This window comes from Fukomys damarensis, unplaced genomic scaffold (genome assembly GCF_012274545.1).
Source record: "Fukomys damarensis isolate Sample0158 unplaced genomic scaffold, DMR_v1.0_HiC HiC_scaffold_1, whole genome shotgun sequence".
In the NCBI taxonomy this organism is placed as follows: domain Eukaryota; kingdom Metazoa; phylum Chordata; class Mammalia; order Rodentia; family Bathyergidae; genus Fukomys; species Fukomys damarensis.
In genome coordinates, this window is record NW_022900913.1 from 53947766 (window position 1) to 53961961 (window position 14196).

A 14196-nucleotide genomic window follows, 5' to 3' on the forward strand; every position below is an offset into this window, starting at 1 on the left:
AAGAAGCAATTTAAATATGTTCGGGGACCATTTTCATCTTCAGAATTAAGGATTATTTTAATGTTTCATCATTGCCTTTTCTCTTTTACTTTCCTTTTTAGTTTTATTTTAGGATTCCCTATTTTTAATGTTCACACAGAGATTTCTTTAACTGAAATACCGAATAGTTTCTTTGGTGTGAAAAACTGTAATAGTACACAGGATCCTAATGAGATAATTAATAATGTGAAATAGGAAGTAAAGAGCTAAAGGTGTAGGGAAAGTGGGAAGGGTGGGGGAAAGGTAATAAGGGAGAGGAAAAAAATATGAGAAACTGAAAAAATGGAAACAAAGTGTTTGTAAATGGGAAGGGGAGGAGGGGGTGAAGGGAGGGCAGGGACAAGGGGAAAAAATGAGAATCAAGACCTATCATGTAAAGGTACAGAATCCCAATGATGAATGTAACTGTATTGTAGACCTACATTGTACCAATAAACTCATTTAAAAAAAAAAAAAAGGAATGCAGCTAACTTCAGGAATTGTGTGATCCAGAGACTCAGAAGACAACAGGACTCTTGTGTGCCATTGCTCAACTGTTGGCAAATGGCGTTATTCTCAGTAGAGCCTCAGCTGTATCGGCATGGCCATCTGCAGTCTCCAAGCTGCACTGCTCTTCCAGTTGAGCATTCAGAAAATGAAATTTCCTTTCTGAAAGCTCATGTACCAGGAAGATCCTCACCAGCCCTTTCTGCGTTGTCATCCATTCCTGCATCAAAGCAGGAGTTCTCTGGTTGGCCAGGCTCTGCGTACTCCCCAGTAATGGGAGCAGCCCTTAGACACTGCATGTACAGTGAACAGTGGTAGCACTGATGTTGATCATGTCTTGTTTGTTTCTCTTCCTTCACTGATTCTGTGTGTCATCAGAAAAGGAGGGTTCTTGTGAATCTGTTTTCAGTTTGGTAATTATCTTGGACATCTGTCATTGGCACAATACTGAGCCAGTTCTCCTGAGAATACCAAGTCTGTGTTCTCAGGGGGATTGTAAAACAAAGGTGAAAGAGTATCAGGTGTGGTGGCAACTGTCTATAGTCCCAGCACCTCAGAGGCTGAGGCAAGAGGATCTCTGCGAGTTTGAGGCCATCCTGGGCTACACAGTGAATTCAAGATCACCCTGAACTACATAGCGAGACCCTGTCTCAAACAAACAAACAAAGCATGCTGCCGCCTGCCTCACAAGTGCAAGGACCCAAGTTTGATCCCAGGTACCAAAAAAGCAAAACAAAGCAAAACAAAGAAAGGTGGAAAAAAGCATACAACAGCCACACTGAGTCAGAACAAAGACAGGAGCAGCAGAGGCATGTGGAGGGCAGTGTGTGAACAAAAGTGAGAACCTCCGGCCAGGGATTTAGCTCAGTGGTGCTGCCACCTGCCTCTCAAGTGCAGGGTCCTGAGTTCGATCCCCACTACAAAAAAAAAACGAGAACCTCAACCTCAGAGACCAAGTGAGGTTGAGAATGTCTGAGTAAGGAGAGAAGGCTGCTGGAGAGGGGAGCTGGGAAACACAGAGCTGTTTACCTCTTCTGGCTTGGAGTAGGACTTGGTTCTAAAAGTTGGTTTGGAGGTCACTGAGACTATACGTACTCCATAACTCTGAATTCATTTTTTTTTTAATTGTAGTACTGGGGATGGAAGCCATTGCCTTGCACATGCTGGCAAATGCTTTACTTCTCAATTTTTAAATACTTCTTTTGCTAATAAAGCACTTTGTTTTTAGCTTTCATACCAGAGCCAGTGTGTACTGTGTAGTGTTTTAAAGGGTATAGAAAGAGGAGAGGTGCAAACTTTGAAGGTAAAGATTTATATTATCAATATGTAATATTGTAACATTATGGCAAGAGTTTTGCTTGGATTCCTCTCTCCCCTTTTCTATTTTCAGTTGTCCTTTAATTTCTTCCCTCTGTGATCTCCACCTCTAAGGATAGACTTGCTCTAAAGCTTTTGTTTTCAACTTCAAAGCAATAAGCACAGCTGTAAGCTGGCAGAATGTCTAGGAACTTGTTAATTATTGACTCATGGAGAAAGACACATTTTTCTTCTGTTAGAAGTAACATTGCTGGGCATGGTGGCACACACCTATAATCCCAACACTTGGGAGGCTGAGGCAAGAGGATTGCTGTGAGTTCAAGACCAGTCTGGGCTACATAGTAAGTTCCAGGTCAGACTCAACTACATAGTGAGACCCTGTCTCAAAAAACAAACAAACAAAAAAGAAGTAACATTAACAGGACTGGGGATTTGGTTCAGTGGTTCCGCTGCCTACCTCCCAAGCGCAAGGGCCCAAGTTTGATCCCTGATACCAAAAAAGAAAAAAAGAAGTAACATTAAGAAAGCACAAAGGCCGGGGATTTAGCTCAATGATTCAGCCACCTGCCTTGCAAGCACAAGGACCAGAGTTTGATCCCCGGTACCAAAAAAAAAAAAAAAGCACAGAAAGTCACAGGTTGCCTGAATACATTTAGAAAGAAAAATATATCACTCCCACCCTCACCTACACATACATTTGCCAAAGCTTTCAGGGTCTACAGGAAATGAAGTGGGATTAGAAATCTAAGGCTCTGACAACAGTGAAAATAAAGTAGCTCTGGATAACCTCAAAAACAGTAAACTTGCTGGATAAAACTCAAGATAATGGCTTCTTTAAGTTGGACACAGAAGGAGGGGGGAAACTCTAGACATCTTGAATAGATGCTCTGAATAGCAAGACTGATACTTAGAAAGTCTGAGCCTCTTTCTTTGGTCTTTTCATTTTTCTTCAAACCATTCTAGAACAAGAGGAAAACTAAAGCTGTATTTCTGCTATGCAGAAATAGTTTACACTTGCCCCAGCCCTTGGTATTTTATTTCTGTGGTACACTTTGTTTTCATGCTTGTGGCAGGAGTGTTATTTGCAATTTAAAATCTGATGCAACATTAAATAATTACATTAGGGAAATAGTGTGACGGTAGCCTGGGCATTTATTCTACATGGCTTCTACATTGATTAACAGCAGTTTTTAGAATACTCACTCAACTCTTTACTCCTTTACACTATAAAGCATTTTAGTTTAGATTTTTAGGGTTTTCAAAGTTTTTTCTTGAAAAGAGAACTGATACATGGTAGTATAAACTTAGTATTGCAAAACCCTTATCTCTTAGTCAGATAAGCTGCATCCTCTTCACCACACAGCATTCTGTGGAACTGGAAGAACCTGTAGAAAAGAATCATGGTCTTTATTTTCCTGGCAGCCTTTTCAGAGTAAGTCCCTGGCACGGTGCAGATAAACACCTCTGATAGAGCAGCTTGAACTTCCTAAAATGAAATCTGAGATCCATTTAGCTTAGAAGTTCAAAAATATTCCTCCCTGGAGTGCTGGGGGTGTAGTTCTGAGAATACCGAGTCTGTGTTCTCGTGAAGATTACAAAACAAAGGTGGAGGAGCAGCAGGCATGATGGCCCTGCATGGCACACCCAAGGCTCTGGCTTCCATGGCCAGTACTGCAAAGAAAAATAAGGACCTTCATTCAGAACTTGGACGCTACTCGCACACATTAGAGAGTTCTGAGCTGGTGCAGAAGCGAGTGTGGGAAACTAGACCTGTGCTCAGTGCTTAGCGTGCGAACTCCACGAGTGACTACCTGCATGGAGATGTTGCCTTTGTGAGTACAGTGCACTGGCAGGGTTGCTCCTTGGTCTCTGAACACTGTCCCATGTTTTTATTAGGGTGCCTGAAGTGGCGCAGGAGCTTCCCCTGACCTCCCCTGTGGATGACTTCCGGCCTCGGTACAGCAGCACCAGTAACTTAGAGACACCTTCAAAAAGGGCTCCCACGAAGGGAAAAGCAGGCAAGGTAAAGAAAGGAGAGCAAGACCACTACGAAACAGACTACACCACGGGCGGCGAGTCCTGTGACGAGCTGGAGGAGGACTGGATCAGGTAGTGTCCCTCTTCTCTCCCTCAAGCCCCTCACTGCTTAGTGACTGAAGCAGCCAGCTTTGCAGTTGTTGCCTCTGAGCATGGGGTCCACAGTTTCATTTTAAACCTCTCTATCCAGAACTGGAGGCACCTCATTGTGTTGTGTTTCCACAGTGCCCTTTTGTCATAAAGATGGAAGTGGAGGGGATCTGTTTGATGTAACCATGTCTTAAGTGCACTTTTAGCTTCCCCACGAAATGGCTAATGAACATCACCGTGCTCTTCTACTAACAGCCACTCAGGAAAGGTCATTTAAATAAATAAAGTACAAGCATAGAGAATTTTCTTCTATAAAATGCCCCAATGAGTATGCCAAGGCTTTCCTTTGGCATTTACCTTTATTTTATTTTAATAAATTTTATCCCACTCCCCCTTCAAGCCTTCTTCCCTCCCTGTGTACAAAAGCTTTGTTTCCATTTTTTCTATTTTCACTTTTTTTCTTGTCTCTTCCTTTCTTTCTCCTTCCCTTGTTCCCCTTCCCGTTTGAGCACTTTCTTCCCATTTCCCAACATCCATTATACATTTCAGTCCTTATTTCCACTTTCGATTTGTCACACCAGAGAAACAATGTGGTATTTAAACATATGTGTCCAGTTTATTTTACTTAAGAGTATGGTCTCAAGGTCCATCCATTTAACAATAAATGTCTGAAGCTCATCCTTCTTTATGGCAGAGTAGTACTCCGCTGTATTAAAAAAAACCCACATCTTTTTTATTTGCTCATCAGTCGAGGGCGTTTGGGCTGTTTCCAAGATTTAGCTATTACTAACTGTGCTGCTATAAACATTGAGTGTGCGTATATTGCTGTGGTATGATGCTTTTAATTCTTTCTGGAAGATGCAAAGAAGAGGTGTGGCTGGGTCAAATGGAACCTCTAGTTTTAGTTTTTTGAAATCTCCACACTGATTTCCACAGTGGTTGCACCGGTCTACACTCCCACGGACAGTGCAGAAGGGTACCTTTTTCCATACAGCCCCTCTAGCATTTGTTACTGGTGGATTTCTTGATAGCAGCCATTCTTTCTGGAGTGAGATAGAATCTCAGCATTGTTTTAATTTGGCATTTACCTTTAAGTTAAACTTTCAAGATAAAACCAGAGTTTCTTTTAAAGTTTAATCCAAAGAACTTTGGCAAACAGTTTAGTAAACAACTGAGGTAACAGTTTAATGTTGTGGCCAAGGTTGTGGTTAAGTTCCTTTATGTTACTGGTTGGTTCTAGTCCACTGACACCAAATACATGTGGGTATGCTGTGTGGCCTTTTTACGCATAAGTGTCTTGAGCACCAGGACATACATCAGAACTCTTCCTGTAGTGAATGGTGGTTAATCAGAACATTTGATGGGGCAGGGCTGACTTGAGATCCCCTTATTCAGTAACCATCCTGACACCTTGTTCATCCCCACCAAAAGAATTTTTTGGCCTAGTTCAGCCATTTGTCTGTAAACATATTTGCCTTATTTATTTATTTATTTTGGGTTTTTTGAGACAGGGTCTCACTATGTAGTTGAGTCTGACCTGGAACTCACTATGTAGCCCAGGCTGGTCTCGAACTCACAGCAATCCTCCTGCCCCAGCCTCCCAAGTGCTGGGATTACAGGCATGCACCACCATGCTTGGTTTTATTTGCCTAATTTATGTCATGAAGAGTTTAACTGAAAACTTTGAGAAGCTCTAAATTTTTGGTTTCCTTTTTGATCAAATCAAGTACTCTCTTCTCATTAAAATTAAGATATTAGACTGTTAGATCTAAAGTTTGAAATTTCACATTGCTGTGAAGCATCTTATTCCTGTGAAACTATTCAGAATATTTTCTCAATAGGTTGTGGGTCAATAGCATCATCTTCTATGCAGGGAATAACTGGTAATGTTTAAACAAGTAATACAGAATTCCAATTTTTCTTCTTCATAATTCAATGAATTTTCAGATTACTTCTGTAATGAGCATGTGTGCTAGGTGTGGTGGTGCAGGCTTGTAAATCCAACACCCTGGAAGGCTAAAACAGGAGGATGAAAGTTCCATCCAATCTAGGTGACTTTGCAACAGACCCTGTCTTAAAAAAATTTTAAAAGCCTAGTGGTGTAGCTCAGTGCTAAGGCCCTAGGTTCAATCTCAGCACCACAAAAATAAATAAGTAAATAATCAAAAGCACAAGGTTGGTTTTGTTTTAGGTAGAAATCCCCAGCCCTACAAGTATTTTGTTTTGTTTTTGACGTGAAGTCTTGATGTGAGTTTAAACTGGCCTTGAATTTACTATGTAGCCCAGGTTGGCCTTTGACTCACAGTGATCATCTGGCCTCAGCCTTCCCAGTGTTGGGATTACAGCTGTGTACCCACCACACCCAGCAAAAGCACAGTTTTTGTGTTTTTTTTTTTTGTTCTTTAGACAGAATCTCACTATGTAGTTCAGACTGCCCTGGAATTCACTTTGTAGGCCAGGCTGGTCGCGAACTTACAGAGATCTTCCTGCCTAAGCCTCCCGAGTCCTGGGATTATAGATGTATGATACCATCCCAGCTAAAAGCACAGTTTTTATATGTGTACTTTTTTTTTTCTGATAGAGGTTGAAACGAGGACTTTGCTTATGCTAATCACATGCTCTACCACTGAGCTAGATCCCTAGCTCCTATGTGTACATTTTTAAATGTGTGCTTTTATAATGAAAGGACAAGGGCCGGGGATGTAGCTCAGTGGTACTGCCGCCTGCCTCAAAAGTGCAAGGTCCTGAGTTCAATCCCCAGTACCAAAAAGAATGACTATAATGAAAGGACAAAATAAGTTATTTCCACTTAGGAAAATTAAAACCAAAAATAAGCCAATCTGAAAACTGTAGGTAGCAGACCAGGGATTTAGCTCAGTGGTGCTGCCACCTGCCTCGAAAGCGCAAGATCCTGAGTTCAATCCCTGGTACCCCCCAAAAAACTGTGGGTAGGAATAAGAAACTGCCACACCCAGCTAGTGCTGTGCCAGTAAAGGATCAAAACAGGCTTTGTGTTTCAGAATTCAACTGAAGACTTTAAATACAAGTAAGTACTCCCTCCATTACCATATGGTGTTGTGCTTTGAAAATAAATGAGTTCCTATGACTCTGACTTTAAATTTCATAAATTATTTTCAACTTGATTTTTGAAAGTTATAAGAAATAGTTAAAGAGGAAAAATGAACAGAAACATAAAAAGTATAATTTTTTTCTTTCTACATGCTAGGCAAACACTGTACTACTGAGCTGCATACCCAGCCCAAAGGTATAATCTTTCTTTTTTCCTTTGTTTTTTGTTGTTTTGAGACAGGGTCCTGCTATGTAGTTCAGGCTGGCCTTGAGAATTCACTGTGTAGTACTGGCTGGCCTTGAACTCATGGCAATCCTCCTGCCTCTGCCTCACAAGTATTGGGATTACAGGCATGTGCCACCATGCCCAGCAAAAATATAATCCTTCTTAATAGACATATTTGTATCCCGCTTCCTTCTCCCTATAAAAAACAAACCTAGAATGTCATTTTCCGTACTCCTCCAGCTTTATGATCTTTGAGGAAGCACACTGGATGAAATGTCTACTGAAGATACATATTTAGTTATTTTTCTCTCTCAATTCTCAGAGAGTATCCACCCATCACTTCAGATCAACAGAGACAGCTCTACAAGCGAAATTTTGATAGTGGCCTACAAGAATACAAGAGTTTGCAAACAGAACTTGATGAGGTCAATAAAGAACTCTCCCGTTTAGACAAAGAATTGGATGATTATAGAGAAGAAAGTGAAGAGTACATGGTAAATTCAAACTTGGTATTTATATGTTGCCTAGAATTTGATTTTTCAGAGTTATAGCATCCTGTGTACTGATGTTATAAAAATTTTGCTAGTAATCATAAAACTAATTTCATAGTTGAAAGAAAGTCTTTTCTAATTGCAACTTGTACTAATATAGTTGAGAATTATAAAGCAGTTGTCTCTCAATGTGCATTTTATCCCTTATTTTAAAGAAAATAGTCATACTACTTTTCTATTGGTAATACGCACATCATTCTTTTGTAAACAACTCAATAGAGAAGTTATATAGATTTACAGGAAAGCACAGCACCCTGAGTCCTACTGTCAGAAAACCTTCAACATATGAGTTAGGAAAACCTGCAGGAGTGCACACAGCAGATACAATCTGAAGTTAAAAGTTTTTATATGTGAAAATAGCTACACAGTTTTCCTTTTATTGTTGTGCTGTATTTTACTTGTAAGAACCCTCTGCTGATAGACATTCAAGAATTCCTCCTGCTGCACTGTAGCAGTGAGACACTGGAGTTTTTGCAATTTTGTACTTTTGTCTGCTTCTCTGGGTAAAACCAATGCCAGAGTGTGGATGTGCTGAAAATCCGCCTTGCAGGACGGACTGCTTTCCCTCAGCAGTGCACTAGAGGGCTTGTTGGACCAGCAGCCCCCTATGGCCTCTTAGATGCTGGTTCCTCTCACTTTGGGTTTAGTGGAACTTCATATTTATTTTATTAGATAATCTTTGCAGTTTCCATTAAGGCGATCTGCTTTTCAGTTTTGACATACTTTTTGCTTTGATAGCTTCTTTATGTTATGTGGTTTCTGTATGGTATTGTTATAAACCTTGTTTAGTTGAATTGACCTTTCTTGGGGGAGGGTTTGGTGGACTAGGGATTGAACCAAGAGTTTTCACACTCAACATATCCGTAGCCCTTTTGTTAGTCTTATTTTGATTGTTTTGTTTTGTTTTTTGTTTTGGTACCGGGGATTGAACTTGGGTCATTGCGCTTGCAAGGTAGGTACTGGGACCCCTGAGCTAAATTCCCTAGTCTTTTATTTTGAGATGAAAGCCTTGCTTGATTGTCCAGGCTGGCTTTAATGTCATTATACACATGGCCTGTCATGGAGGGTGAGATTAGTAGCAAATAGTTACCTGCCTGTGTGACTGGAATAAAGGATACAGTATCAGAAATGACTCTCCACTGGATCCCTTGAGGCCAAGTGGCAATGAGTTTTAAGAGCTCTATGATTTTATTTTAATTCCTTGTATTTATTTCAGAAGCTGTCATTTTTGGCTCTAAAGTATAATATCAAGAATGTTTGCATGGTGGTGCATGCCTGTAATCCCAGCATTCAGGAGGTAGAGGCAGGAGGGTGACTGTGAGTTCCAAACCAGTCTGGACAACATAGTGAGTTTAAAGCCAGCCTGAACTACATAGCAAGACCCTGTTTCAAAAACAAAACAAAAAGGAATGCTATTCTTAGATAGTGTCCCATTAAATATATTCCCTTGTGTTTTTCATCGATAGACTGCTGCAGATGAATACAACAGACTGAAAGAAGTTAAGAGAGTAAGTATCCTGAATTATAAGATTCTTTCAAGAAGAACTTTTCTGTGTTTTTTTTGTTTTATCACACATACACTGATTATAGACAGAAGGTCCTATAATTTCAGTATGAACACTATGACTAGTTGAAACTTCGATTTTATATAACCTATACTAATTTTTCAAAAAGTGTGTTTTTTTAAAGTTGATGCGTGCATTCAGCAACATACACAAATGAAAGTGTACACTTGATTCATTTTTACATGACCATACCCTGTATGCCTGGCACCCAGACCAAGAAATCAATTTCCTTGTGTCCTAACAACTGATATTCTTTTACTCCATCTAGTTCTTAGAGTTTTTTCTTCACATCATGATTGATTTTGCCCATCTCAAACTTTATATAAATGGAATCATATAGCATGTATTTCACATATGGCTTCTTTTGCTCAGCATTGTTTGTAAGACCAGTCATGCTCTGGATTAGCTGTGGGACACTTATTTTTACTGGTGTGAAGTATTGTGTTTTATGACTAAACGTAACTTAATCATCTATTCTATTGCTAGTGAACATTTGAGTCCTCGGTTTTTGGCTTTTACACATCATCCACCATCAAGCATTTTGTCGGTGTGCACACACTTGATAGGTGTATCCTTCTGAGTGAGATTGCACTGGTTGTGCATGTGCCTGGCTCAGGACATTCTTCCAGGCAGCATCCCCAGTGCTGGGACTGGTTCATTCACCCTTGTAGTGGGCAGCTCTTGGTCCTCTGTGTTTTTATGATACTTGTCAGTGTTGGTCATTTTTTTTTTTTTTTTTTGGTACCAGGAATTGAACTTAGGTCCTTGTGCTTGAGAGGCAGGCAGTGGAACCACTGAGTTACATCCCTGGTTCCTATGTGTTAGTCAGTATTGACCCAAAACATTTTAGAAGATTTTTACATTAAAATTTTTATGATTTACAAACCACGATTTAAAATAAAAGTCTTAAAGAGGCATATAGTAAAATTTCCAGTTTCCTTATTCTGTACTCACATTTTATCATTTTTCCCCAGTTGACTCTTACCATGGTTTCTCTTTTACTGATTATTTTTTAGATGATGTGTTATCAAAAGGTCAATAAGAGGGCTGGGAATTTAATTTAGTGGCACTGTGCCTGCTCTGCAAGTGCAAGGTCCTCATTTGATCCCTCATACCAAAAAAAAAAAAAAAAAAAAGCCAGTAAGTTTTCTTGGTAATTCATCCAATTTTTAGATGTAAGTACATCCTTTGTAGAAAAGATTGAGCAAAGAGTCAGCTGCCTGTGTGTTTGGTGTTACAGCCAGACAACCTTAGTTCATTTAGGCCTTACTCGTTTACACTCTAAGCAGTTTTGTGCAGCTAATGGTCCCTTTTTAAATTCACCTTTTCCTTCTCAGTGGAACTATTTTATTTTTATTTTTTTGGTATGGGGATTGAACTCAGGACCTTGCGCTTACCAGGCAGGCAAGGAGCTAATGAGCTAAATCCTGTCCCCAGCGGAACTATTTTAATTTGGTTGGTGTGATTCATTTCCCTCACCCCTTTAGTCAGCAGATTACAGAAGTAAAAGGAATTACTGCAAGCAGCTGAAGAGCAAATTATCACACATTAAGAAGATGGTCGGAGACTATGATAGACAGAAAACATAGAGGGCTGATGCCACATTGCTGGAAAAATGGAGTCTCTAGTGTCTCTTCAATGTTCTCAGAAGGCAATTGACTTTGGACTGTAAACTAAGAAGCTACAACTTTGTTACCATTACAAAGTTTTGGTAGCTTTTTTTATTATTAGTTTCATATCATCAGTATTGAAGCATTTTATAAATATCATTTGATAATCAGTTAGGCTGAACACTCCAATTAAGGATCTCATAGTTCAAACATTGGTTTCTGTATTGAAAACAAAATACTGGGCCAGGCTTGGTGCCACACATTTATAATTCTTGCACTCTGGGAGGCAATGATTGCAAGTTTGAGGCTGGCCTGGGCAACTCAGCAACTTAGCGAGACCTTTGGTGTTTGTTTGTTTGAGACTAGGTTGTGCTATGTATTCTAGGTTGGCCTTGAACTCACTATGTAGCCCAGGTTGGCCTTGAACTCGTAGTAATCCTCCTGCATCAGCCTCCTGAAAAAAATAAAGGGCTGAGCATGTAACTCCAGTGTGAAGGCTGTGAGTTCAGTCCTTCATACTAGGAGAAAAAAAAAAGAACAACAAAATACTATTTAAGGGCTGGGGATTTAGCTCAGTGGCATTGCGCCTGCCTGGAAAGCACAAGAAGGTCCTGAATTCAATCCCTGGTGCTGCAAAAAAAAAAAAAAAACCCAAAAAACCCAAAAAAAAAACTGTTTTGAGGTTTTTAAACCTTCACGCACCCTAGACAGTCAAAACAATACCTAAGTACTTCTTGTCACATTAAGCAATCTCATTAACCCTACCAGCAACCCTTCTGATGACCTACTGTATTTATAATCATTTCTTTTGAGATAAGGAAACTTGGTCCTTGCAATTAAGTCTCTGAAATTAAACGGCTTGTTTCAAGCATGCAGATTTAGTTAAGTGCTCTATGACTTTTTTTTTTGGTAACGGGAATTGAACTCGGGAGCTTGTGCTTGCCAGGCAGGTGTGGCACCACTGAATTATATCCCTGGCCCTGTGACTTATTAATGAAGTCCATGCCTTTCATACTTTAGCTACTATTTATACTGAGTTCTACTGGCCTCTCTCAATTTTTTTTCTGTTACTGTATTTGTATGGTAAAGGGTTTTTTTGTTGTTGTCTTATTTTATGTTATCCTGGTTGTGGAAATCATGTAAAATTAACAAATTGTGAAATTTAAAGATTGTAAATACTTCATTACTTTTTAAAAATCTAAGTTTAGTGGTTACAATTTTATTTTTAAATGCTTTTTATCTTTTATGGTTTACATGCTTTTTTAATCAACTGAATCTTTTCACTATATCAGAGTATCTGATTAAATTTATCATTGAATTATGACTTGAATTATTTTACAGGAATGTTCAAGTTCTGTAAATATTTTGTAAGGTATTAAGCCTAGTATTCTCTTTGTATATTGTATCTATTTAACATCATTAATATTAAGCTGTGTAACACTATACTCAGGAGTTGTCTCTGTTTTAAACTATTTTGGGTGCTGTGCTGGTTGGTAGTTTCCCAATCCTTTGGCTGTAAAAAAGCAGATATATGAATGCTGTCCTATAAAACACCAAATATTTTAAATGGTGCCCTTAAATCTCATCATTCTTTTTTGGAAAGTCAAATTCTCATTAATAAAGTAAAATTAGCTGGTAATTCTGTAGTAACCATGGTGGTTGTGTTCATCCATCTGATTTAGACTGTTTTTCTGAGACTTTTAAAGAATAATCTTTAGGGCCAGGGATTTAGCTCACTGGTGCTGCTGCCTGCCTCATAAGCACAAGGACCTGAGTTTGATCCCTGGTACCCACCTAAAAGAATAATCTTTAATCTTTAGTGTGTAATTAAAAAATTTGAAAATATAATTTAATTATTTCCCAAGATAACTTTTTTTTTTTTTTTTTTTTTTTGAGACAGGGTCTTGCTGTGTAATTCAGGCTGGCTTTGAATTCACTAGGGTAGCCCAGGCTGGCCTTGAACTCATAGCAGTGCTCCTGCCTCAGCCTCCTGAGTGCTGAGATTATCAGCCTTTGCCACTATGCCTGGCTGCCCAAAGATAAACTTTTTTTTTCCGGTTCCAGGGATTAAACTCAGGACCTTGCACTTGGAAGGTAGGTGTGGTGCCACTGAGCTGAAGTCCCAGCTTCCAAAGATAAACTTATAAATGTTTCCATGTAGCACTGATTCATTTCTTCAAAATGAAGAATTTTTAGTTTTCTACATGTGATACATACAAAATATATTTCCATAGCTTTTGGATACACATCAAATGGAAGTACTCTTTTGAATGCCTTCATTAAGTTATCTCTGATATATTTTTTTTTAATCGGGGATCAAACTCGGGACCTTGTACTTGGAAGGTGGCAGAACCACTGAGCTAAATCCCCAGCCCTTTCTGTTTGTTTGTTTGTTTTTTAACTCTTTGTTTTGAAAGTTTGCCATTGTTCTCACAAAGCATATTCTGTTGAATGCAAAGAACAAAATAGCAATCATAAGACTATAAAATTGTGCTATAAAAATTGGACTTTGCAATTTAAAAAATGAGATGTGCAAAAAATTCAGATATGGTATTTATTACTAAAAATGGCTTCAGCAGCTGAGATCAAAGTGTTTCTGTTGATGTTGACATTAACTCACTGGATTTAACTTTGAGAAGCTACTCATTTGATCAGTTTCCTAGTCTAGAAAATAAGAGAATTAGATTGAACTTCAGAGGTCTCTTCCAGTCTTCTGTGGTCCTTATGTCTCTATTCTGCTTTCTGCTATGAATCATTGTTCTAAGGAATTTCTTATGAAAACATTTAGTCTATCTTTTAAAGTTTCCCTAAATAAAGTGATACCCTAATCTGTGATTTTTGTGTTAAAAGTAGGTAGGATCAATATTTTCTACTTTATTTTGAAAAATGTAAAGAAATTCAGAAAAGTGTAAACATGCATGGACCACCCAGAAATAACAGGTGATAATATTTTGTCATATGTACTTTATTTTTTGAAATAGTCAAGTCTAGTATTTGTAGTAAATAGTAAATAGTGGTGTAGTATTTGTAGTTAATACTGTACATACATACTCACACACATGAAGCTAGATGTGGTGGCACACACCTGTAATCTCAGCACTCAAGAAGCTGAGGCAGGAGGATTGCTGCAAGTTCAAGTCCACCTTGAACTACATAATAAGACCTTGTCTCAAAAAAAAAAAAAAAAAAAAAAAACACAGAAAAAA

General features: G+C 38.9%; 1 protein-coding gene across 2 annotated transcripts in view; it reads left to right on the forward strand.

Moving 5' to 3' along the window:
* The window catches only part of Ocln (occludin), a 44547-nt gene extending 33220 nt beyond the window's left edge, over positions 1-11327 (forward strand). For both annotated transcript variants that reach the window (XM_010637313.3, XM_010637314.3), the window contains 4 exons: positions 3739-3951; positions 7587-7758; positions 9282-9323; positions 10868-11327. In XM_010637313.3, coding sequence (XP_010635615.1) covers positions 3739-3951; positions 7587-7758; positions 9282-9323; positions 10868-10969 — 529 coding nt within the window. In that variant the 3' untranslated portion in view covers positions 10970-11327. The remainder of the gene's footprint in view (positions 1-3738; positions 3952-7586; positions 7759-9281; positions 9324-10867) is intronic.
* The last annotated feature ends 2869 nt before the right edge of the window (positions 11328-14196 follow it).